We start from the raw sequence: 27,369 nt of genomic DNA, 5'->3' as shown, positions 1-27,369 counted from the left end.
CACGAGCGGCTGTGGATTGCTCGTCGGTTTCCGCGCGGGAATTCAAGAGAAGACGATGCACGTATCGATAGAGCCACCTACGCCAGTGCTGCCCTGGCAAGGGGCCAGTGGCAGCGGTCTGTAGGAGGGCCAGGGTAGCACGGCGGCACGGCTCCATCTCGCCGGAGGGAAGGAGGCACGGCTGAGGAGAACGCCGGTGGCGGCAGAGGCGGGGTGGCAGCCGCGGCCCCGCCCCACAAGCCCTGTGGCGCCCTGAGGCGACCGGCGAAGGCGGGGCGGAGCCCGCGCTGGTCTCCGTGGCAACGGCGAGGAGGCGGCGGCGCGGGGGCAGCGTCCAGCCGCCGGTCACCTGATCCCAGCCCGCCGGTCACGTGATGTGGTCTCCATCGTCGCCATCTTGAAGCGGTGGCCGGGGGTGAGGGAAAATTTTTTTTTTCTTCATTAAAAGCCAGGTAATAAGTAGGGAGGGCCCTTGGTACCGCTGCGCCGGGAGGGCAGTCAGGCAGGCAGGTAGGTAGGTAGGTAGGGCGTAAGGCGCGGCGGCGAACCGGCAGGCAGGGAGGCCCCGCGGCGGCGCGCTGCAGCCCATGTGCGGAGTCGGGGGAGGCTGCGGCTGCCGGCGGAGCCTCCCCCAGGCCTGGCCCAGGCTGCGGCTGCCTTCCTTTCCTCCCCTCCTCACTTCTTTTCCCCTATCCTCTCCTCACCTCACCACATCACCTCGCCTCCCCGGCGGGGCGGCTCCCCGCGGCTCGGCCACCGGGCGCTGCTCCTCGTCCGCCCTGGGGCGCCGGGCCCGCTGCCGGAGGGCTGTGCAGGCGGCACCTGCGCGGTATAAAGTGGGGCCGGCCCGGGGAGTGGCGGCAGGTGCGGCCGGCGGGGGACAAGGGGGTCCCGCAGGAGAGTCCCGCGGGTCCGCGGCCAGGCGCCCCCGAGGCGCGGTCCCGGGATAGGGGCTCTGCGGTCGGGGGGTGGCGGTTGGCAGCACAAGGCTCCCGCCGATGGAGTTTCCCTGCCCTGGGGAGCCGCGAGGTGATCGGACCGGCCTTTCCGAGTTCGGTTGTTGTGCAAAGTGGTGGCTGGCTTTTCCCAGGCCCGGAGGCATTTCACCTTGTCTCTGCAGTGCTGCTCGAGTGGGTGGTTGATACACGTGGAACGGGCAGCTGCAGGGCAGCGGCGTCCTCCTTTGGTCTGCATCTTCCCCTTCGGGCCCCTTTGTCATCCCCAGACCCCGTAATAAAAATTTACTCTGTGGGTTGTGTAAAGGTACAAGCTGGCAGAGCCATTTGCCAGGCTGAAGTTTTATGACATGGGAGATAGCATCATTTTTGTTCTTAGTGAAAGCAATGCAATTATTTAGGATCCAGATGTTTGTGTACAATGTCTGCAGCAGTAAGCATTAAATTTACTCTGAACAAAGAATGACATAATGTATATGTATCATCGTTACACATCTGATAACTTACATTAGTTACAAGTATCCAAAATCAATACTTATGAAGGTATTCTCTCTGTTTTCATTTTTGACATAATAATAGTATGTGGCAGTAGTTTTCTTTTATGGTCTGTCTAGGATCTTTCCGCTTAGTTTCTACGGAGCTTTCAGATGAAAAAAGTTGGGGAAATATTTGCCTATTTAGCATATATAATTGGAGCTATTATATGAAAGGGATACAATTTTTCCTAGCCACATAGATGATAGTCATCCAATATACTGCACCAAACAGATAACAGAAACTGAAGCAGATAATCCAGATCAAGACATCTACTGTTTTATATTTAAGAAGTTAAATACTTGGATGTTTCAGTTTAATAGTAACTCTGGATACATTCATTGATTCCTGTTAGTAAGGTGATACTGGTCTTGAACTAAATAACCAGGCTATTTGGTATACACTTATGTAAAATGATACTTGTTTGTTTTAAATATATTTATTTTTTTATTTGTCTCCTCAGATTGATCTACTCTTGCAGTGCAGTATTGATCATTTTTAATCTGCTTACATAGATCCAGCTAAAGGCATAAGCCCTTAGGTTGCTTGTTTTTCTTGTTATCATGGATCCAACTGCCCTGTGGCTTTATTTATATTTTATTAATTTTTAATGTAGATTTTAGCCATTACCACATAAATATTCCTCAAACTAACACTGAAAAATAACATTGAAGAGAGTAGCCTTGTCTGTCTTAATGATTCAGAATTAACAAAAATTGCTGCATTTTCAGCCTGATATATTTTACATGAACATATGAAGTGTGAATGATATTAACGTTGATAATATTGATAGTTCTGATGATAACCTGAATTGTACATTGAATGGCAAATAAAGGTAACTTGAGTAGTTCTGCCAAGAATTTTTCTGTAGTGGGAAAGGTGCACTACAGAATGGCACCACTCTCATATGTCTGTTCATTATATTGCTGTATACTAAATCCGTTAAGTAGAAAAGAGTGGATTTCCTGGCTCTTTAGAACCAGTTCTGGAAGTTCTGCTTTGGCCTGTGTATGTTTCTTCGGGGGGGAAAAAAAAAACACAACCAGAACACCTGCATGAAAGAACTTGGGATACATTTTCAAAGATGACTGATAAAAGAAGTATCTGGCATCTCTTTATGTTCTAAATTTTATATATAGTATATAAAAATATATATTGTGTATAAAATGGGTGTGTATATAGTGGAACTTCAATAGGTTATTTTTAGACATTTTTTCAAAAGTCAATTCCACTGTAAGACTTTTTGTCTAGCTTCTCCACCCCTCACCCCATAGCTTTGCCCACATCGCAAAGTATGCTTTCATGTAAATTTATACATATTGGCTTCTAATTTAAACTCCAGTACTACCACTGTTGCCTCTGTGTGCTGGTTTTGGCTGAGAGAGAGTTAATTTTCTTCCTAGTTAACTGGTATAGTGCTGTGTTTTGGATTTAGTATGAGAATAATGTTCATAACACACTGATGTTTTAGTTGTTAGAATGTGCTGGTTTTAGCTGGGGTAGAGTTAATTTTCTTCATAGCAGCTAGTGTGGGGCTGTGTCTTAGATTTGTGCTGGAAACAGTGTTGATAATTCAGGGATGTTTTTGTCACTGCGAAGCAGGGCTTGCACAGCATCAAGGCCTTTTCTGCCCCTCACCCCACCCCACCAGTGCGGCTAGGGGTGCACACGGCGTTGGGAGGGGGCACAGCTGGGACAGCTGACCCCAGCTGACCCAAGGGATGTCCCACACCATATGACATCATGCTCAGCCTATAAAGCTGGGGGAAGAAGGTGGCAGAGGGGGGACATTTGGAGTGATGGCCTTTGTCTTCCCAAGTAACTCTTAGGTGTGATGGAGCCCTGCTTTCCTGGAGATGGCTGAACACCTGCCTGCCCATGGGAAGGGGTGAATGAATTCCTTGTTTTGCTTTGCTTGCAGGCACGGCTTTTGCTTTACCTATTAAACTGTCTTTATCTCAACCCAAGAGTTTTCTCTTCCAATTCTCTCACTTATTCCAACCAGGGGGAGCGAGCAAGTGGCTGGGTTGGGGCTTCATTTCCGGTTGGGGTTAAAGCACGACGCTGTGGTTTATGGTTAGAAATGTTTATTGAAGTGTAAGTAGAAATAGTTATTGCTTTTAGTTTTTCCTCAAAACGGAAAAAAATGACTCTTCATAACTTTAGTACCAATTGATTTTCCCTACAAGTAAGGAACTGTAGAAAAATCTATAATCAGTAGTTTTTCTAGAAAACTACATTTATAGTAAGAAGTATCATTTGACATTTCAATGGTCCTTAATATAGTCATAGTCAAATGACTAATGTAAATAACCATTACTGTCTTTTCCTAACATTTCAAGGGAAAAAAAATGCTTATTTTTGTAAATTAAGTTGTTGTAAATTTTTGTTTGCTTTGGGAGACATCAGTGTATCAGAGTAGGTATGCTAGGAATACATTTGCATATTATGTCATGGCTTTTAAACATAAATATGCCAGTAACTACTGACTGGTATATTTAAGTGTCTAGCATTCAAATATGTAGTCCTGGTAAAAAAAAGACAATAACTGTAACAATGCTAATCAGCCTATACTTGAAAAATATTTCTCTTGTCCTTGTACAACTTGGAGGCAGGCAGTTATAGGCTCTCTTGGAATTATTCTGTCCAGCTGTATTGAATAGCATCTACGTGATCCACTAAATGTCCTCAAAATCTGGCTATTTGTATAGCCATTCTGAAAGTTTTTTTCTTAAGTTAGTGGCATTAGGCTTCCCTATTTAGTGGAGGGAGAAATGTAGAGAGTTCTGGGTTCTATTTTTATTATTGTGCATGTATGAATTTTAATTTTTTATAAAACCCTTTCTCCTAGGTATTATGGAAGAAGGAAGCAGTGTTGCAGTATTGATGCCAAATATTGGGGAACAGGAAGCTGTGCTGATTTCTGAAACAGTCATTGGCCCAACCCTGCAGAACAGTGAAGATCAGAGAAAATGTAAAACTGATCCACTGATCCATGTTATCCAGAAACTAAGTAAAATAGTTGAAAGTGAGAAGTCACAAAGATGCCTTTTAATAGGGAAAAAGCGTTCTCATCCTAATGCTTCTGCGCAGTCCTTTGATACAGTTGATCTTTGTGAAATCCCAGCTAAAGCAATTGAGCTATCTGTTATTGCTACTAAAAAGACTGAAGACTTACAAGCAGGTTATTTTGTGACTGAATGTCTTCCACAAAGCAAAAAAAATGTGATGTGCTACCAGTGTAGTCTGTGTAAGTTTCTATCACCGTGTCTCTTAACGCTACAAGAACATATAAAACAACATGGGCAGAAAAATGAAGTTATATTAGTGTGCTCAGAATGTCATTTTGCTTCCAAAAGCCAAGAAGAACTTGAATCCCACTTTAAAAATTACCATGAGAACGATGGTAAAAATAGCATCCAGACAAAAGTGCAGCAATGTGTAAATGTCACAAGTTCATTTTTGCAAGGGCCAATGGAAGGAAGTGTCAAATCAGGGACTGATCAGACAGGAAATCTGGAATGTAAAGATGTAACTCAGCCTACTCATATGCCTGAAATGGGTAGGAGAAAATGGTATACTTACGAGCAGTATGGCATGTACCGGTGTTTAATTTGTCGGTATACCTGTGGTCAGCAAAGAATGTTGAAAACACATGCTTGGAAACATGCGGGTGAGGTTGACTGCTCCTATCCTATCTTTGAGGAAGAAAATGAAACTACTAACTTGTTGGAGACAGTTGTAACTCACATGCCTCATAGCGTGGATACAGTTGTTCTTTCTTTGGAAAACAATGAACTTGATATCCATAGTGAACCTTCTCTTCAACTTCAGATTTGCAATTCTGAGCAACTGTCATGTAAATCGCCAGTAGGAACAAATGTAAAAGAGGAAGAGATGTTGAATCAGTCTGTAGTGCATTCTCCTACTACAGAGGTTTTAGAGACTGTATCAGATACAGAACAGGAGAATATGACAACTGATAGCCTACTTTCATCAGCACAGAAAATCATCAGTTGCAGTCCAAATAAAAAGGGTCATGTTAATGTAATAGTAGAGCGTTTGCCGGGTGCTGAAGAAAATGTCTTACAAAAGCCTTTCTTGATGAACACTGACATTGAAACAGAAAAAAAATTAATCTTGGAGGAGTCCCGTGTTACTTGTGAAGAACCTGATGAAGTTTACCGTTCAGATGAAATTCAAGAAGTAATAATAGGATGGAATAATACTGAGAAGAAAGATAATGAATTAAGCTCTAATAAAAACTTAGCAACTGATGAAAATGTGCCTCCTGCACGAAGAAGGACAAATTCAGAGTCTTTACGACTACACTCATTAGCTGCGGAAGCTCTTGTTACAATGCCTATCAGAGCTGCAGAACTGACAAGGTCTAGGACTCTGACTGGAGAAGATGCCATGGGTGCAGGTGCAGGGCAGGGAGAGGCTGATGGCCCATGTATGGCTCATTCTAAAGTGGTATCCCCACTTAAGAATCCTTCAGAGGAGTTTAGTGGCTTAAACCAAAGTGAATGTGCAATAGTTGAGATACAGAAAGAAAGGACAGAGTTGTCTGAAGCACCAATTAAAATGGGCATCAGTATGTCACTACTCACTGTCATTGAAAAACTGAAGGAGAGGACAGATCAGAACGCTTCTGATGATGACATTTTGAAAGAATTACAAGACAATGCACAATGCCAAAATGCAAATGATACAAATATTCCTGGAAGTAACCTAGTAGAATATATACCTAATGCAGATCGACCCTACCGCTGTCGCCTCTGCCATTATAGCAGTGGTAATAAGGGTTACATAAAACAACACTTGAGAGTCCATCGTCAGAGGCAGCCATACCAGTGTCCTATCTGTGAACACATTGCTGACAATAGTAAGGATTTAGAGAGCCACATGATCAACCACTGCAAAACAAGAATGTATCAGTGCAAGCAGTGTGAAGAATCCTTTCATTATAAGGTAAAGTTCTTTCCTGTGCCTGTCTATAACAGCTAAATAACCTATTTTGCTACTTTTTTAGTAAGTGGTGATCCCTTTTTCTAACTTAATTCCGTCAGACATCCTGGCTTCATTGTCATTCCAATTGGGCATTATGGCGAGCAGCAAATATACAGTTTAGCTATAATTATTCTGCTTTACCCACTGAAATAAACTTGCTTGCTCACATAAGTTATTTTCCTGAGAACCATCTTATGGACGTATTCATATCATGTTGTTATTCTGCCCATGTGTAGCAACTACAGGAAGAAACTGAAACATCAGAGAACTTAATAGTTGAAACTTTAAAAGAATGCTGAAACATGCCCACTAGTTGTGAGTGTGTGCAAAAGTAATCATGGCATTTGGGGATAACACAAAGCAGAATTCAGGGTTAACTTTGAAGCAGAAATTCTTTTCTTTTTTCCTCTGTCATTGTATTGGGCTGGATGTTCTGTAGAACTTAGATCTGAAAGAATACACACCAGAGCAGAATAACGTACTTCTCCCATTTATGTAATAATTATTTCAAGCATTAGTGCTGATGAGTGCGTTCCTATGTACTTAGTTCAGTACTCAGGAATATAGAATAGACAGCATTGGTATCTAGCTGTACAACTGAAACTTGCAGGCAATGGTAGTGCAAATTTTACGATATTTACTGGTTGTTTAGTCCTAGTTTGAAAAAATGTACAGGTAGGGTAGCAAAAGACGCTCTCTCCCCTCTTCTCCCCAAGCAAGTAGAAACAGGTACAACATATTCTTAAGTCACTAGGCAATACGAAAATTGAGTCATTTTTCACACAAGCCATCCTCTAACCTCTAATCTAATATTGCTTTTGGAGTATAAGGATTCTGAAGGAAGAACTGTTTGCCACTTGTCTATGGGAATGGGGGAAGAAGGAATTTGTTTTCTAAATAAACACAAATCATATAATCCTCTCAGTCACTCTCATCAATCCTTTACGTTACTAATTAATGTTATTTACTTTGTTTTGTTTCTAGTAAAATTATCTGAGGGATAATCTGTATATATGTTAACATACATTTTATACCAGTTGTCATTAAAACTTGAGTAACAATTGCAATATTTCAAGTGACCAGTGTATGTTTGTAGTGTATATTTAAACATGGGAAATTGTTTTTTCAGAGCCAACTGCGAAATCATGAAAGAGAACAACATAGTCTTCCAGATATCTTTTCAACAGCTACATCTAACAAACTAATAGTTTCCAATGAAGTAAATGAAAGAGAAGGTACTGTTTATATTTACACTTGAAATTACAAAAAGTCACTCATAACATTACTTCTGTTGGCTATATTTGTATAAAACTGATTTTAAGATCTCATGCTGAAATGTTTTCATGCCTATTCATAACCTTAAGGGTATGTTCTTTTCAGTGTACAAAACTTAACATAGTAAGTTTTGAGATATCTTACTGACATTTATTGGTAGGTAAGACATTTTTAGCCCCTATAATTGGACCTTTTATTTCTTGTTATTAAAAACAACTGGAATGTTGTTTTTCATTCAGAGTAATACTTACTCTGAATTTTTAAGAAAAAAAATTTTTTCCTTCCTTCAGCAGTTACAGTATTTTCTGAATCACCTACAGTAAAAAAAGAAAACTGTTTTATAAACTCAGTCTGGTAATATAGTTTGCTGCTAGCATATGCATACAGTACTGTCCATTCTGTGTTTAGAAATTTCTGTTTAATTATGGTAGTGTCCAAAATGAGTCATTTGTTTTAGCCCTAAAGAGGCAAGCGTAAGGCATTCTAAAAATGCAAACTGTATCTCTAATAGTTGCCAGAGTAACAGTAGGTATGTATTTTCTAAATGCTTGTTTAACTATGTATCTGCTTATAATTTAACTGTTCATTTTAAAAACACCACCACCACCACCACCCAAACACTTGGTATGTTAAGGTAGTGAAATAGGGGAAAAAATAGCCAAATTTTGAAGTTTAAGAGTTGTGGTCTCAAAATCCTTGAATGCATCTTCTTCTCTGGTGAATTAGAGCTAATGAAAATATTTACAGCATTTTGAATTCTGAAGGCAAGACTGTAATTATTAGTGTTTTGCAATTTTAGAGCACTGTGGAAAAATGCTACTAATATTAATTATATCGTCTCCGAATAACTGTGGGCTAAAGCCTTTTCATTTTGTGTGTATAGGTCTGTTCTGTCCTAACTTGGTCTCGTTTGTTTAGATAGCAAAATGTGCACTATAATACTACTTAGATTGCAGTTGATATTTCTACCTCTACAGCTGATCAGTGAGTGCGAAAGTAATAATCAAAATTAACACAGCTACTTGTGAAAAAAGGAACTAAGCAGCATGAGCCAAGGTGGGCAGTTTGAACCATTAATGATTTGTCCAAAGTAAAATGGTACACATCAGAATAAAATGAGATCCTTAACTCTTGACATCTGTTCTCTCAGCTCACGGTGCCTCTTTTTCTGGGTTTCAGAATACAAGTTAGAATCTTAGAAGTTAATTACTTTATCAGCCTCAGGTAAAATGACCCTTCCCAGCTCCTTTTTGCTCTCATGACTGCAGAAGGCATTTAAATTCAGGAAATTGATTGGTAGTGTTTATTGCATCCCTAAAACCTGAGCCTGAGAGAGCCAGATGAAGTCAGGAGGAGACAGGAAGAAAGCTAGGGAGGGTCTGCTGGTAGTGGGAATATTCCCCATTTAGTAGAGTTTTTACTTTAGAAGAAATGGCATAAATGTTTTAATGGAAGGGATAGGAAATGAAACATTTTAGATTTAGCTGGTTACAAATATCTATGAGCACAGCTTGGACTATTACTTCTGACAATCATAGAATCATTAAGGTTGGAAAAGACCTCTAGGATCATCAAGTCCAACTGTCAACGCAACACCCCCGTGCCTCCTAAACCATGCCCTGAAGTGCTACGTCCACACATCTTTTAAATACCTCCAGGGACGGTGACTCCGCCACCTCTCTGGGCAGCCTGTTCCAATGCCTGACCGCTCTTTCAGTACAGACATTTTTCCTAATATCCAATCTAAACCTCCCCTGATACAGCTTGAGGCCGTTTCCTCTTGTCCTATCACTAGTGACTTGGGAGAAGAGACCAACACCCACCTCACTACAACCTCCTTTCAGGTAGTTGTACAGAGCAATAAGGTCTCCCCTCAGCCTCCTCTTCTCCAGACTAACAAACCACAGCTTCCGCAGCCGCTCCTTATAAGACTTGTTCTCCAGACCCTTCACCGGACCCTTCATTGCCCTTCTCTGGACACGCTCCAGCACCTCAATGTCCTTCTTGTAGTGAGGGGCCCAAAACTGAACACAGTATTCAAGGTGCAATGTTTTGTTTGCGTTAAACCAATATTTTTAAAGATGTCGTGATACAGGAATAACTACCTAGCCATGCCTTAAATATGTCAGGTTTGGGGGAATACTGTACCTTTGGAGCTGAAGTCCTGTTAAGGTGACTGAAAATCGACATGCCTATCTGCTTTTTAAAATACTATGTTTTATTAAGGTGGTTTTAGAGTTTATATCCTGACTTACAACTTAACTTCCATGAAAGAGGAGCCCCTGTTTGAGAAAACTGCCTGCTTTCAATTTAATTACTTTAGAGATTTTTTTAAAATATTGTTTGCTTATTATTGTCTTATAAAAGTGTTACAGCCATGCACTTTAACTAATTGTTTACCCCACATGAAATTTAGTAATGTGGCTTGAATGAAAACAGTTCTTCTTGTAAACTTTTATTAACTCATACTGTGGAATGCTTAAATTATTTCAGAACCAATTTATGATCAAATTGCAACACCACTGCAGTACAGCAATCTCTTGTCAAACAGATGTCATCCCTATAAAGCGACACAAAACAAAGAAGTTTATGGCAAAGCATCTGTTTATGTGAAAGATGCCTGAGCTGGAACAGTTTCGTTTCTTGCTTATGAAATAGTCCTAAAAGTCTCTTTAGTCATCACGGTTGTACAATAAATTAAAAGGGAACATTATGACACTGGATATGATCAGAGTGTAAATGTCTAATAATAAAGGAATAGGGCGATAAGCAGCATTACAGGAGCACCTGTTACTGCTGCTAGAACACAGATCTGTCATTTCCATGTTGTCTTTTAAGAGACCTGATATCTTCCATCCAGAACGCAAAAAAGGCCCCAAACCCACAAGAAATAAGCCAGTGGAGGAGCTGGGGGACACGACTGCTATTTTGCAACAGGGAGAGGTTATATGATGTATTATAATCTATGTGCATTTTGTTGAAGGAATAAATACAGTGATTGGTATAAAAAATGGCTCCTAAGTGTGTGCTACTGGGTGGTTAGCCACTTACAACTATGCAACAGATAATGTTTGCATAACACACTAAAAATCTCATTAGATACTGTTTAAGCTGCCTGTCCAATAAGATACCAAATTCATAACAGGAAGTACATTTGGAAGCAGTTTATTCTAAAGCTGCAGAATTTAGGATGGAAAACCCATTCAAGTAGGGCATACAATAACTTAACCTTCACACAGCCCCTGCTCCCCCACAGATCTGCAGCCCAGTAAGTGTCTTTGGATTCATTCCAGGTCTTCTACATAAATGTGCATTCATAAAAGAATAATTGTAGAAATATAAATCCCAAACTCTCCAAGTATACAGAATTATTCAAATTTTATTTTAGACTGTATTCAGATTACTAGTTTATTTTATATGACATATTATATATTCTTCAGAGTAACCCTCTGGAGTTGTCAGCCCTACCTAATTACTTTGCATCTTGAACAAAAAATGCTGGATTTTGGAGTGAAAGTTTAATTAGTGGTAATTTTCCCTTACTGTTTATCTGTGTGACTGTGTCCCTCAGAATAATATATCTAAATTTTTTTAATGTAATTCAATGCCCACCTGTGGAGGGGGAAAAAATCAAACTGAAAGTTGAACTTCCATTCTGAATGACTCATTCTACTGGTTTATTCTGCAATGTCTCCTTAGAGGGTTGTACCATAAAGACTCTTAGTTGTTGCTTTGATAATTAAAAGATTCATTCTGGGTTACTGGAGTCCAGCATCATCAAGAGGAAACTCCAGAACAAAATTATATTTACAAAATATGTTCGATATTTTGGACTCAGGAGATGGAACTTTCGCTTTCACAATAAACTCTACGGTTCCTCCTGAGTTGAATCTACTTCTCTCAGTCCTCCCTTCTTTAGCTAAGATGACTTTGAATTCAGGATGTGATAAAGGAGGGGGTTTCAGTTAGTTTTTATTACTCTAAACTGGAAGGAAATTAATGGTATTTGGACCTAAGTAGGGATGTGTCCAAAAAGTCTACTTTCCGTCTTTTTGGACAGTCGCTTACTTCAAATTTCAAGCTTGTCTGTCTTTTCAAACTGCAAGTTGGAACAGTGGCAGACAGACCCTCTTCTCAGTGTGACACGGACCTTCAGTGCTCTTGACCTTGACAAACCTTTAACAGAATTCTTCAGGATTTAGAATAGAGGGGTCCCATTTGGGAAATGGGAATTCACAGTTTTCAGGGAGGGAAGTTGTTTTTGGTTTGGGGAGGAGCTGGGATGCCTGGGAAGTCTAAGAAATCTACTGATCACCTGCTGATACCATCAGAGTTCTTAAGGCAATATCTACTAAAAACATCCAGCTAATACACCCTTTTCTGTTCCACCTAGGATCTTCTGGTGCATCCTACTGGTAGTAAAGCCCTTCACAACACAAACTAATGATTTGTTTGTGCTGGAGATGTGCTTGATATGAGCATGAAGAGTTTCTCAAGTCTGTTCTTGCAAGATTTGAGCTTTACTTTGTCTCCCACGCATTATTTATTGAATTGTATATTTATTTTGGATTGGGGGTATACTTTAGTAATGATCATTACCCACCAGAGAAATCCTCTGAGGATCTCTGTCAGAGCTTCATCAAAGCCCATGTATGTAACTGAGATTAGTAGCTTAACTGTTCAGCCAGCTAATAAGAATTTGGTGTAAAGATAAAATGATCTTGAGCACCTTACTTTCACTTTTTTTTTTGGGGGGGGGGGCGGAAGTAAAATTACTTAGCCTAGTGAAGAGATTACATGCAGAAGAAAAACCATTTGATTTTAGTTTGGTGTCTCTTTTGGCAGTAGTGTTGATTTAAACAGCTCCAGCCTTAGTGTTCCTTCATGTTTCTGCTGTTCCCTCATTGGGGGAGTGCATGAAGGCTGCATGATAGGTTGGAATGGGAAAATGGTCTGCACAAAAAAAATACCATCCCTCTTCCCAAATGTTAATATTTTAACCCAAATCAGTTCTATGATTCAGTGAGGGAGCAGGAATAGAGCTGTTTAAGTCTATACACTTCCATCTCAAAAATATTAAAACTGTGTACTTGTGGGCACATATTTTCCTGTGCTAAATTAGTCACTAGCCTTTGTCTCTGCAACCACTGATTTTTCAAGAGTCTCCTTCATTCTGGAAAGGAAAAAATATTTTTGTTACAATTGCTTTTTAGTAATTTGGAGAAGTTCCAAATTATTTCTTAACATGTCTGGTCAGTATCTTATTTTTTTAATCATTTTTTCAGATCCTTCTGAAAGTGTTTGTGGATGATAAAGAGGATTTAGGTGCTTCAGGAGGCCTTTTGCTTTGCTTTTCTATGTTTGTCAGTTTGAAACTTGTCCTTTCTCAATGCCTATCTTTTCCTATGATTTGATCCATTCTGCAAAGCAGTAAAACTGCTGGGTTCAGCAGTTCCAACATTTTATCACCTTTTGCCGTAACACAGGATTTTAACCCAGGTGCAGGAGGAAGGGAAATGAATCACAGAATGGTAGGGGTTGGAGGGGACGTCTGGAGATCATCTTGTCCAACCCCCCTGTGTTTTCCTAAAATTTTAATAATTCCAGTAAATGATAGGGCAAATGCAGAACAGCATGGTAAATAAACTCTGCCTTTATTATCTCTATGTCCATTGCCAGTTTGCTCCAGATACCTTAGAAGTATTAAATATTTATAGATATTTAAAAGTATTACTTTAAAATGTTAATTCATGTTTCATAATTCAATGGTGCTGAAATTATCATCTGAGAACTCCTTACAATGCTGAATGCAACTCTAAAATAATGGTTTTTGTTTTATATAGGACATAAGTCTTCAGTTCAGAAACTGTATAGATGTGATGTGTGTGACTACACGAGCACAACTTACGTTGGTGTACGAAATCACAGGCGAATTCATAACTCTGATAAGCCATATAGGTAAGTGTCTTAATTATTGCTGGCTAGTGCCACGTGCCTGGTTTACTTGTTTTAACTAAAAAGATTGCTTAATTGCTCATGCAATTTTGAAGATATTGTTAAAGAATTTCAGTAACACAATGTTACTGCAAATTTGAAGGAGCTGCACTTGCTGGTCAACTCAAACTATGCAATTAAGATTTGCTAACTTTTCCGGGATGCACCTCTTGCTGTTGTAGACTACTGCTCATTTTCAGTTTGAAGCATTCAGATGTGGAAAGGGAAATAATTACATTGTAATGCTGAACTTTGGCCAATAGGAATAATATATTCTTGAACTCCTTGCATGCTTCAGTTCATTTTGGATTTGCTTTATTGCAAAGTGTTCTCCATTGTCATATTGCTATTTTGCACATAGGCTTCTACAGACTGTGGCAAAATTCTGCCCTTTGTCTTGTCTCCAGTCCCCTCATCTTTCACAGGTTTCAAACAATATTAACACACTCACTTAGGATCAGATTTTATAACTTTTCTACAAGGGTGTTGTATTAATCTACACAGAAACTTTGATATCTAAAATCATGTGTAATACTATAGCTCAGGTCCCTAGCATTAAAATAAACCATGCATTTTCCTATTGGTTGTTGCATAAATTCCTGCAAATTCAATCTATGCTCATTCAGTGTGGATCTCTGTCCCTCTCTAGTTGCTAGAAAACAGAGCTGAGTTAACAGAATTTTTGCACTAATATACTTCTTTTTAATACAAATTCTGTAAACTCAACACCTTGAAAGGCTGAGCTCAGTCAGGGACTTTCTCTTTTGGATAAACAAACCCAGAAGACGTGTTGTATTTTGGTTTGTGCATTATAATGATATCCCAGAACACTAGCAAAAATTTGCAAGATGTTTGCTCAGAGAGTAAATATGGAATACAAATAGATTTTTTTTTTCTCTCCTCAGAATCTTCCCTGTTGCCATTATTTGTTACTTAATGGGGTTGGAACAGCAGATACTGTAGAGTGTCTTGTATATGGTAGTTTTCTGAATTGATGTTAGCCAGCCTGTTTGATTTGGAAATCCTTGAAAATTTTCCATTGGTGTTGTAGACTGCTGCACAGTAAACTTAAGCCTACTGATCTGGCTTGCTTTTCTTAATATTTTTTCATAAATCCCGTAGACAAATCTGCAGACCTAGTAGGATACTTAAGCCACAGCCTAAAAACCATAAAGATCCAGTATTTATGGTGTTTCTCCTTCTGAAACATGTATTCCTCAAGCCTTTCATAGTATCAGATAGCAACCTACTATATTGCTGCCATTTTTATAGCTGTAAACATATTATATTATTTGTTTGACAAAAATTGCTGGAAATTAAACCATATAGCCTCCAATGATGCATTTTTGTAGATTTGATACCCTCTGGATTTTAATACTGCACAATTAAGTTCTTTCAAAAATAAAGTATCTCAAGTATCCTGTAGTCTCAAACTGTTCGACACTCTAGACCAGATTTAGTAAATGTTGGACACTTTCCCATTTCAAAAAAAGAAACAACTGAAATCCTAATAAATACACAGCGTTTTAACTGAGCTTGATGGCTTCTGTTTTAATATGTTATATACAGGAAGTCTGTGTTGTAGTATATTGATATTTATGAATAGCATAGTATTTTGTGTAATAATTTGGGACCTAAATCCAGGGATGTAAATCTAGATCCAGACTGTTTTATGTATTGTTTTTATACAAAGATATTGTGACAGAAGTAAAAAAATTAAAATTTAGACAGCGTGATGTGACGCACTGGTCCTAGGGCACTTGAATCTAAATGTGTTGATGCTGTCCCTGTCTTCTATTTCAGATATAATGCTTTGAAACTTAGACATTTTATTACCAAATAGATAGTTTGGCTTTTAAGATGTCATGAGAAACATGGCTGTTGCATTAAGTAGAACACATATTCTTGAGGAACAAGACTCACTTCTAAATACAGTATGTCTGCTCTAGCTCTTATGGTCATACTCTGCCTTTGAATAACATAGCCAAGCAACTTGCATGAGGGCTGCATCCATTCAAGTGCATCCCCATCTCCCTCATACTTCATGATGCTTGCCAACTTCAGTGGAGGTACACAAGGCAGATGTCAGGAAGGAACATCCATATGCCTAGTGATTCTTGCTCAAAGGTGGAGGCTTTTTTAGGCCTTTTTTAAAGATTTTCACAGTCCAAAAATTGGAAGTTATTGTCAACACCTGGACTTGTGTAAATATTCTCATTCCTAAATGTAGTCTTTCCAGATACCTTTGTGCGCTCATAGATTTTTATTTCTGGAGTAGTGTTAGCAGTTAATTGTCAGATTAGTTTACTTGTTGTTGTCTCTTTAGATGTCGAGTATGTGACTTCGCCACTACAAATATGAATAGCTTGAAATGCCATATGAGGCGCCACCCCCAGGAGCATCAGGCAGTGCAGCTAATGGAACAGTACAAGTATGTAACAGTTCTAATTTGGCAAAAAGCTGTGATAGTAATGATTTTGTTATGTTAAGATACAAAGCAGAGTTCAGGTCCTGTTCTTTTCACTCCTAGATTCATTCTTCGTTCCAGTGACTTTTTTTTTGAGAGAGAAAGATTTGATGTGGCATTCCCAGGTGATGTTTATGCTAGCTAATTAAACATGTCCATGACCTCCCTCTTGTACAGTGTTCAGCCTTTTCTTTCCAGAATAGGGTGGTTGCATATAAACTGCTTATTGCAAGTAGTTTCTGGACTGTGTTAATTACCAAAGCATGCCTGGAACTGTTTGGGAGAATGCATGTGCCAAAACCATGCCGGGGGCACTTCTAATATTTAACATTATAGACTCTGTGGTGGTTTAACCCCAGTTTGCAACCAGGTGCCACACAGCCACTCACTCACTCCCCCCTGGTGGGATGGGGAGAGAATCTGAAGAGCAAAAGTAAGAAAACTCATGAGTTGGGATAAGAACAGTTTAATAATTGAAATAAAATATAATGATAATCATAATAAATGTAATGAAAAGGAAGCTAATGGAGGGGGGGGCATAGGGGAAGAATCAACAGGAAAAACAAGTGATGCAACCACTTACCGCCTGCTGACTGGTACCCAGCCCGTCCCCAAGCAGCAATCACTGCTCCCCAGCAACTCCCTCAAGTTTATATACTGAGCATGATGTCATATGGTATGGAATATCCCTTTGGCCAGCTGGGGTCAGCTGTCCTGGCTGTTTCCCCTCCCAGCTTCCTTATGCATCTCCTCACTGACAGATCATGGGAAGCTGAAAAGTCCTTGACTTAGTGCAAGCCCTGCTCAGCAACAACTAAAACATCAGTGTCTTATTGACATCATTTTCATCCTAAATCCAAAACACAGCACTGTACCAGCTACTAGGAAGAAAATTAATTCTACCCCAGCCAAAACCAGGACAGATTGTTAAATTCCAGTACCCAGGAACGTTCTCTGGCTTTGTTTAATATCCTAGTCTAGGCACAGCCTTGGCATGCTAGTTAGAATCCAGACTGACAGCACACTGCCCTAGTTAAGAATTAGTATTAATAGTCATTATGTTTAAGTGGTGAGTGTCCTTTACAGTCTGTCCGTAGGTATGTGTGTGGGTTTTATATATATGTAAAAAAAAATTACATGTATAACACGTTATATATATAAGAATGTTGGCACAAATATGTGCAATTGTGTACTACTAATTTGCAACAAAAATTAAAAGCTGGGAAAAGAAAGAAAATCCGGAATGTTCCGAACATTTCTTAGTGGAAGATTTTAAAGGCAATAGGAAGAATCCAAATAAAGCACATTCACATAAGAGTCTCTTCTCAAGAAAATTTGCTTCTACAACTTCAAAGTCCTTCCACTGCATTTTTTTCCTGAAAACGTTCCTAGTAGCATTAAGTTCTATTTGCTCTGTAGTCATACTTCATACAGTATTGCTGAGTGCTCTTAGCATTACTGAAGATTACTGAAAACCTCCGCACTTTGGTTGCTGCATCTCCAAGGAAATAGTCTATCAAAAGCTGCAAGATAATTGTTTCCTCAGTAGATCAATTTAGGATACACTTGAACAGTAAAGTTTAATAATTCAACATAGGTCAACCAGGAGGGCAAATCATGCTATAGAATTGAAAGGGTTCTACTACTAAATTCAATGGTAAAATAGTCTTATTCTTCTGGGAATGTCTTGCATATACTGTAACTTTACATTAAGCATACGATCATAAAGTGTAGTGCATCAGGCTAAAAGCTGTTTACTTTCTGTGTCTTTGATGCTAAAGCAGTCAACAGCATCTGGCTCATGATACTGTTCTCAGCAAAGTAAATCTGATTAATAAATCACTTGAGTAAATTAATGTACTTCTAAAAATGAGATTTTAATTAAAATGAGATTAAAAACAAACACAGAACTGTTGCTTCATTCATTGTTACCAACCCACTGACCAAGCTGTGTTAGTGGCACAGAAAAATCATATATATAATAAGACTAGTGGAATACATGTGCATATAAAATGGAATTAAGATTATTTGTTGATCTTTGTGTTTTGCAAAAAAAAATTATTTTGGCCTCATTTTATCTATAGATTAACTATAAGGTCTACCTTTTATCTTATTTTAATGATGCCATTATTTTGTAACAGCCTTATTAGAAATATTAACATTCTCAACCTGAGAGTGAACTTGCCTATATTTCCAAGCATACCTTTCCTTTATAAGGCTTCAAATTAAAGGAAAAGATAAAAATAGGATAGTACATCCCAAATCAAGTAATAGAGGAAAGTGAGCTAGAAGGCCATGCCTGTTGTTCTCCAGAACACCATTATCTTGCTACATGAGCAAGGTAATGTACCATGCCTTCACCTAACTTGGGAGGTTTTTGCTGTTCTTCACAATCTTCTGCTGAGCAGAATTAGTTTCCTGTGTATAATTATTTGCAAGGCATTTAGGGATTATATCCTACTGTTGCTAAGAGAAGTGAACCTTACTGTACTGTAGTGCGTACCACGGTTTTATGTAGATGGTCTTATGTTTCCAGGTTATATTTCTGAAAAGGTCTTAAAAATTTATAAAAACTTCCTAGTATAGTAGTAATTTTAACAGAGTTATCACAGTGTAACATATCAGGATCACATTGGTTGAGCAGAAAACATCTTGCTGTCATTGAGGAATGAGATAGACTGAGATGCGTTCCTAGCTATAGTTTATTAGAACAAGGTCACCTTTGATTGATCCTGTTCTTTTCCACGTGATCAGAGAAACTTCCAAAGTAGCAGGTACCTAAGCAAAGTAGCTTCCGCATCCAAAAGACAAGGATCTGTGTCATCTTTATCATGAGTTCTCTTTTGCTTTGGAGTGATGTCAGAAAACAATTGTAAACAAATTCCTCTGTTGTATGTTTATGTACGAAAAAAGTCCTATGGGATTTCGATATTGGGCCCAATGTTATTCAACATCTTTATAAGTGATCTGGATAACGGCATCAAGTGTAGTCTGATGAAGATTGCTGATGACACCAAGTTGAGTGGGGAAGTAGACACTCCAGAAGGGAGAACTGCTTTGCAGGGAGATCTGGATAGGCTGGAAGAGTGGGCCAGCAAGAACCTCATGAAATTCAACAAGGACAAGTGTAAGGTCATGCACCTGGGAAAAACATAATCTGGGGGTGCAGCACAGACTGGGATGCACCTGGCTGGAGAGCAGCTCTGTGGAAAGGGACCTGGGGGTCCTGGTGGACTGGAAGCTCAACATGAGTGAACAGTGTGCTGCTGTGGCCAAGCAGGCCAACAGGATGCTGGGTTGCATCAAAAAGGGCATCACCACCAGAGAGAAAGAAGTCATTATCCCACTCTACTCAGCACTTGTCAGGCCACACCTGGAGTACTGTGTTCAGTTCTGGTCCCCGCTGTACAAAAAGGATGTGGACAGGCTGGAAGGGGTCCAGAGAAGGGCCACCAAGATGATCAAAGGATTGGGAAGCCTGCCATATGGGGATAGGCTGGGAGAACTGGGTTTGTTCAGCCTTGAGAAAAGGAGGCTCAGAGGGGATCTCATCACCATGTACCAGTACTTAAGGGGTAGCTACAAAGAAGATGGAGACTCCCTTTTTACAAGGAGTCACGTGGAGAGGACAAGGGGGAATGGACACAAGTTGCTCTTGGGGAGATTCTGACTGGACACGAGAGGGAAATTTTTCACAGTGAGGACAGTTACCATTGGAATAATCTCCCCGGGGAAGTGGTTGACTCAGCCACGTTGGACACCTTCAAGAGCCGTCTGGACAGGGTGCTGGGCCATCTTGTCTAGACTCTGCTCTTCCTAGAAAGGTTGGACTAGATGATCCCTGAGGTCCCTTCCAACCTGGGATTCTGTGATTCGATCAGTCGTGGGTTATTTGTGTGCAAATATACACTATATCTCTATGTAAATAGGATTTATCCTTCAAGGGTTTGTCCTTTACTGTATAAGGCAGTGTTTTATAGGAAAATAGAAAATATAGTCCCATGGTACCCGAGCTGATGGGAAACTATATGGACAAAATTGTCACCTGCCTGAATCTCAATCTGTCAATATATTAAAAATCTGACTGGACACTGTTCTTGGCACACTGCTGTGGCTGAGTGGATTGGACTAGGTGATCTCAAGATGTCCCTTCCAACTTCAACAATTCTGTGATCCTTAAATAAACAAATATATGCTACACTAGGAAAGGCTTTATTAGTTCAATTAAACTTATCAGTGCTAATTAAACAGCTTCTGCTTGGTTCAGAGGAATGGCAAAGAGCTCGCTACCTGCCTGCCAGATACCATACCCATGTACTCCATGTTTCTGCAGTCATCAGAACGATTACTTTTTTGCAGTATTTAAACAGTTTTAATAGGCCAGACAAATAAGATTGTTATTCAGTTGTTTAAGAAGTCAGAAAAAAAAAAAACCAAAATTGTCAGACCCTAAAAATAGTCTTATATTTCAAAATGAAACTTTGCAAACAAGCTTGACTTAGTTATGAGACTGAAAAGAGGGACCATAAAGAGGATTGACATGTATCTCCACTTTCTTTTCCTAGATGTTCTCTCTGTGGATATGTATGTAGCCATCCTCCATCCCTGAAGTCCCACATGTGGAAGCATGCAAGTGACCAAAATTATAACTATGAACAAGTGAACAAGGCTATTAATGATGCAATTTCGCAAAGCAGCAGGTATTTCTGATTTACTTTCAAGCCCTATCATTGAGAATTTTCAAAGGACCCAACTCTGATCCGAAATGAAGTCCTTGCCAAAAAGCAACAACTGTATGTTTTTATATTTGTTTCGGTTTTTTTATTATTTCAGGTTTCAAGGACAGCTTCCTGACAAGACCGTATTAGAAGGCACAGATGGAAGTACAGTGCCTATACTAGGAAGTTCAGACAACTTGGTGTCTTTTACAGAGTCTATTAACCAGACTACGAATGAAATTTCAGGTTCTGATGAAAATGAAAAACCTAACTTGATGAATACCTCATGCAGTTTAGAAAAGAACTCCACTCTACCCCATCTTGGCACAGAATACTGTGTTCTTCTCTTCTGCTGCTGCATTTGTGGATTTGAATCTACCAACAAAGAAAATCTGCTGGATCATATGAAAGAACATGAGGGTGAAATCATAAACATCATTCTAAATAAGGACCACAGCACAACTCAGAGCACAAACTAGGTGAAGCAGTAAGTTAAAGAGAGGGTTCCTAGAGTGAATATTTTCTTTCTTTGCTAATTTTTGCCTGAGAAACTTGCTAAAGAGAAGAACTGCAAGCAAACCTTGATTTCCCATCCTAAGTCCTGGTTTCAGTAGGAATACAATACTTCAACCAGGGACTGATGAATCTTTTAAGAGATAAATATAAGGAGTGGGGAATAGAATGATCCATTTTAACCTGTTATTTCTCTATATGGTGCCAAGAGTGCAGGATTTTGGGTTTTGTTTTTCTTTATTGTCAGGTACTAGTCAGTAATAATGCATTAGTACAGTACATTAAATCCCAAAGGTATGAAAGCTTTGTATCAATTGAAAAGCTTTTTTCTTCCTCCCTCTTTGTTGTTTTCCAAGTATTTCAGCAAAGAACTTCTTTACCCTTTTTTTTTTTTTTTAAACTGGCAACAGACCAGATATAGATTTTACAATATGATCTCATAACCCCACTGCCTGGATTCTGGAAAGTAGGGAGAGGGGAGGTAGCTGAAGGCATGTGTGTGCTTGTATGCACGCATAGGCATTTCATTTTTCCCAATCTATTTTTAAGGGCTTACAAACTCCCAAGTTGTCCTTCAAAGACTGCTATCCTTTCTATCAATTTAGAGCAGCAGGAGCTGAGGAACCTAGAAACATTTTGCTAATAACTGTTTGTCTGATTGGATCCTAACTAAAAAACTGCTATCTTTTGAATTGATAGTGTGTAAAAGATCCTCTATAATAATGATCTGCTGTTTCTTAATGGTTTTCTTGACCCATTCAGCACAACTATTTAAAAAAATTAAAAAATAATCTTATGCCACTATTAATTTGTGATTACTTTGCAGTATGCATAAGCAATGTTTTTAATGAGAACAGGGTATTAATAATCGCCACAACGAGATGTAGATTAAACCTTTATAGATTTCTAAAGCTGTAGGTGAGCACAAAGTGTGATTTTGAGAAATGCCTACATGCTTTGGAGTTCTTTGAAATCCCACTGACTGTCTAAATATCCCATCTGTCTGGCAGAGCTGTAACTGTAGAAATAATTCAGTGAAAGACAGAGTAATCTTCCTGTAGAAAATCATATTTTTAAAAAAAAGGCAAACAATATTTTAAGCAAAAAATGTATCCAGTCACTTGTAGAATAAGTTTTACTAGGTGCATATAATATGGATTCATAAAGAGAATTAGGGATTACTTTGTTTTCTAAGGAACATGTAGAAATCTCTGCCTTGTAAAGCCTTTAGTTTCTAAAATTACAGTGCTTGTTTCTTTTTTTTTTTACAGTTACAGCAGTTTGCAGTAGAAGACATTCATCTACGTATCAGTTTGGAATATTATTGTACTGGCTAATTACCTGGCAACTTTGTTGAGGTTATTTATAAAGTTGGCTACTTAAATTGTTTGAAATATCTATTTCAATCAAGTGGAGTAGTAGCATTCCCAAAGAAGCCCTTTAGCAGCCAGATTTATACTTTCTAGTTTAGGCATGTATTTTTGCTTTTAAGGAATGGCAGATGCACAGAAGCATGCCTAGTTACTGACATGGGGATGCATTTACCTGATTTTTAGTAGCTCATTACTTAAAAAAGGACTTACTCTTAGATAAATAGTATTTTATGGTTACTTCCTATTTATACATTTCTGCTAGCAGAAATAAGCTACAGCTGTAAATCTAAGATGGTGGCATATGTAGTGTACAGTCCATTGTGCTATCGCTGCCTAGAAGTAGCAAACAGGAAAAGAAAACAGCAAGTCTTGTTACAAATTTATGAAGCAGCACAAGTCCAAAGGCCAGAGTAAAGGCACTAAAATTCCAAGTACATTTGATGATTTTTGTTTTCAAGTGATTTCCACAATTTGACTTGTTCTTTTGGGTTAAATAGCTATTAATTTTGTTTATAAATGAGATAGGAGAAGGTACACATTTTACTTTAAAAATTGGTCAGGATATAATGTCAGAGCATTTTTGTGTCAGATATTTGAGAAGTTTTAAATACATATGTGAAGTAAGTATACATTATTTTCAGTTAAATGTTCTTTTTCTTATTCCTGAAGATGGATATTACGTTTGGAAAACATTATTTATTTACATGACCTCAAATTCAATTAGAAATAGTAAACTTTTAATGGGATACTCATACTGTCTTATTGACACCAATATTTTACTTTCAGTATAGAATACATGTGAAAATAGTACATTATCTGGAATATATCTCAACTTTCTGCTTCAGAGATCCCATTTGTTGAAAAAATTAAAGGTACAAAGCGATCCACAGTAATGATAAACTATCAGTCAGTATTCACAATGTTTTGCCACATGGTTATTTTTGTGTAAAGGGATAACTATTTTAAAGTTGCTCAGCTAGTGAAAGATAAAAAGGTGAAAAACTTGCATTCATAAGCTAAGAGGGAGATGGCAGTGAACCAAGACTTAAAAAGCATGTAACCTTGAATTAAAATTAACAGTTTTGGTGTACATGCAAGCCACACTTGCACATTAAGTATAATGCACCAGGACTCGTGGTAATGGGATTGCTAAGCAGGACGTGCCTACTCACAGTTGTTCTTTGCCATCTTATTGCTTTTTCTATCTTTGACCACATGTTCCTATAAAATAGTAGAAAGTTAGATGCCTCTAAAAACCATTATCAATCCTAACAAATGCAAACAAATAGTTTTTTCCCAGATGCGCAGAAATTTACTTTTTTTAACTGTCTCCACACTGCTTGTCATTAATTACCCATTCACAATTCCCATGGACTTTATCAGTTCTGCATGTGAAGAATTATAGACTTAGTTTTTCTGAAAGGTTTTCCTCAGGTTATCTGCTTTAGAAGGTGTATGGTTGGCTTGGTTGCATGGTATGTAAGGGTTTTTAAGCACATTTCAAAGTCACCAACACTGCGGTCTTCCCCTTTAAGCTTTTAAAATATTTTCAGATCTTCTGTCACAGCACTATCAGATGATCAGCTATTCACTCCCTGTTTGTTTAAATTAGGTTTTATTCTGTGGTATGAACTGTTACTTGAAGTTTTGTTTTAAATGCCTATACTTCTACTAAAGAGAAAACTTCCTTCCTACTAGACTATACTGGTGAATAGGTGCGTATTTCATCTTTCGAATTTATGCTTGGCCTGGAAAAACAGAGTGGGATTCAGTCAGTTACTGTATTTTCCTCTTTCAGAAGCACTTATTTAATAATTTTTTAAAATGTACAGTTGGTGCTCAAAAGTAACATTTGTTAAGATATATTTAATAGAAATTTACATTTGCATTTGATATTCATGGACATGGGTACATGTATTTTTTTAAAAAATGGTATTGTAACACTATGGCACTGCTTTTATAGCCAAAGTATAAAAAAAAATTAGAAAACTGACATGTAAAGACTGCAGTTAATTCTGATACTTATTAAATAGGATGACTTTCATTTTATAAAATTATCCAGCACATTAAGCTGCATGCCTTAAGCTCTCTCTAGGATTGTGTTCCTGATAGATGACTGTTTGGAACCATGAAGCGAAGTCTGTAGTACTACTTTAACTACCTTCTGAAATACTGTACAATGTTAGAGTAATTTATTTTGCTTTACAGGAGTTTGTCACGTATTGACTTTAATATTGTATTTTGGTAATAAACTTTTTTTGTTAAACACTTTAGTCACTTTTATTTGACCTGTATGAAATATGAATATGGAAAATTCAAACACTGAGCCAATGCTTTGAGATGGGAATCTGTTTTAAATCAAAAAGTATTTGAAATACTTTACTGCCATTTCTCACTCTTGTGTCAAGTTATTAATTTTAATACTGTTAATACAATTTTTATAAAAGTAACTGTAGTAAAGAAATATGAGACTATTAAGTCAAAATACGTGTACGCCTGCATGCAGTTACAGTGAGACAATGCTGAAGGACAGAAGGACAAGATTCATAATGGAGCTAGTGGGAACTTTTTTCCTAATTTAAATGGAGTGAAAGCCTTATGCAGCTTTTTTCAGGTAAGCGATTGACTCTTGCTTATCCATCACATAAGCTAAAACATATATTGCAACCTAATTTTAAATATACAGCGTATTTCTTGGCTGTGCTGGAGCTTTTCTTCCCATCTTTTTCAGGGGGTGGGGGGTGAACCAAGTCTAACTCAGTTGCTGTTGCTGGCCAAGGAGAGAAAAGAGAAAGTACCACCAGAGTACCTGTTGCTGGTGTTCTCATCGTTTACATTTACATGAACGGGCTATCTTATCTCAGTTTGTTGTTACTGTTATGGCCCTGGGCCAAATACACTTAAGTCAAAAAAGCTAGAACTACAAATGGGTTTAGATGCAATGCTCCAGAATGCTGTGTCGTGCAGCTTTCTCACGTTTTCTCTAATGCAAAACCTGTGGAAAAAGTCTCCATAGTAGGATGTGGCATCTAGGTATTATCCTATTCACTGGGCTCAAACACCTTGCTCTCTTCAGCATAATAAAGCAGAGAGCCTTATCAGAAGTCACTTCCCCCCCCATAAATAATCTGGTTGCACGTGATCCAACTGGTATCCCAAGACACCGTATCTGCTGTGAAGCACGTCTTGTCAATCCCCTTCCCTCCTCACTAGTGCTGGCCGACCAAGCACGGGGCTGCTGCTGCCAGCAGAAAGGGCACCAGGCTTGCTACTAAACATTGCAGCTTTTGCAGAAATGGGACTGGACACACAGCTTGTTACGATAGAGCTGCACTGACCTAACGTTTGATTATTGAAATGCTCCTCGGAATTAGGAGAAAATGGGTTAGAGCCCTGCCACACATCAGTGGGATTTCAATCACTCTGTCCTGTTATCTTTGGCAAGTATTTACGACCAGAATTATTGCAGAAAAGTTAATGCACCATGCTACTGTTCTTTTCTTGCAGTCCCTTCTAGCCATATTTGGAAAAGAGCTGTCACATGGAGCCACTCAGAGAGTAGAACACCATTAATATTGACTTAATATTAGCTAGGTAAAAAAACCTCAGAACTGGTAAAACTAATATGCTTTTGCCCAAAAGCAAAACTTCAAGCACCTGACAAACTTCTAAAGTTGAAAAAAGAGATAACCTAGAAATCTGACATACTTGAGGCATATCACGTGGCTGCTGAACAGCAACTAAAAAGACTGCAGGTTTAGATTCAAAATTTACTTGAGCAATTTACTTCAAACTTTACTGTGTTTCTAGTTCACAGTGGCTCTTTCTACAGTATTGAATGTGACAATCCAAGAGAAAACACAAATGTAAACAGTATAAAGAAACTGAATTTAAATTTTCATTCAACAACTTCCTGTACACTGTGGTTGCAGATGTTTAACTTTTGTTGGGATTATGGGTAACTTGGTACTCACATGAAGACTTTGCTACCATACATACGATCTAGTCGGAACAAATGAGCAACAAGGATATTGAGAAATAATGTATTTTTGCTGCTTTGGCAAGTATAAAGCCAGTGTTACGGTATTATAATAATACAATAATAGATTATTACTGATTGCTTGCTACAGTTTGTTGTATTTTAATTTAAATTTTATAATACAATTTTCAGAGATAAATAGTCTAGAAGTTCTTTAGTTTTTCTGTATACTCAAAATTTAAATCTCATTATCAAGGACATGTTGCCTAACTGACACATTGTTTTAGTGATATGTTGAATAACAACTCTCAGGTTTAACTCCCTCATGATGTAGCATTTTTTTTTTACACTTAGATTGCTCTAGTCCCTGGCAAAAAGAGGCAGTAAAGAATGCTGTCGCATGATACTTCCCAGCTCTTGCTGTATTTCAGGTGTCAGCCCTAGAACATTAGGCAAAATGGCATCACATTCTTATGTTCTGAGTACTTCCAGAGAGGATCAGGGCAGGGGGTTTTTCTCCCCCTCCATTTTTGCTAGTGCTGTACCC

At 38.6% G+C, this 27,369-nt stretch overlaps 2 protein-coding genes across 9 annotated transcripts; one reads left to right on the top strand and one right to left on the bottom strand.

Annotated features, from left to right (window-relative positions):
• Positions 1 to 1,219, bottom strand: LOC142061250 (uncharacterized). The gene is made up of 2 exons (XM_075102058.1): positions 705 to 1,219; positions 1 to 396 (listed from the first exon to the last, which is right to left on the bottom strand). The coding sequence occupies exons 1-2, from the start codon at positions 1,217 to 1,219 to the stop codon at positions 78 to 80; spliced, it is 834 nt and encodes a 277-aa protein (XP_074958159.1). The 3' UTR covers positions 1 to 77.
• On the top strand, positions 304 to 25,109 carry ZNF507 (zinc finger protein 507). 8 transcript variants are annotated; one of them, XM_075101457.1, is made up of 8 exons: positions 304 to 415; positions 4,342 to 6,464; positions 7,633 to 7,738; positions 13,622 to 13,736; positions 16,099 to 16,203; positions 20,805 to 20,939; positions 21,073 to 21,436; positions 22,742 to 25,109. In XM_075101457.1, exons 2-7 carry the CDS (start codon positions 4,347 to 4,349, stop codon positions 21,434 to 21,436), a joined length of 2,943 nt encoding a protein of 980 aa, XP_074957558.1. In that variant the 5' UTR covers positions 304 to 415; positions 4,342 to 4,346; the 3' UTR covers positions 22,742 to 25,109. The 8 variants fall into 8 exon arrangements, with proteins under 8 accessions (XP_074957558.1, XP_074957556.1, XP_074957555.1 ...); XM_075101455.1 differs by having other exon boundaries at positions 21,073 to 21,444; XM_075101454.1 differs by having other exon boundaries at positions 7,633 to 7,741; positions 13,625 to 13,736.
• The last annotated feature ends 2,260 nt before the right edge of the window (positions 25,110 to 27,369 follow it).

This window comes from Phalacrocorax aristotelis, chromosome 8, assembly GCF_949628215.1.
Source record: "Phalacrocorax aristotelis chromosome 8, bGulAri2.1, whole genome shotgun sequence".
NCBI classification, from domain to species: domain Eukaryota; kingdom Metazoa; phylum Chordata; class Aves; order Suliformes; family Phalacrocoracidae; genus Phalacrocorax; species Phalacrocorax aristotelis.
This window is presented reverse-complemented; position numbering and strand designations above follow the sequence as displayed.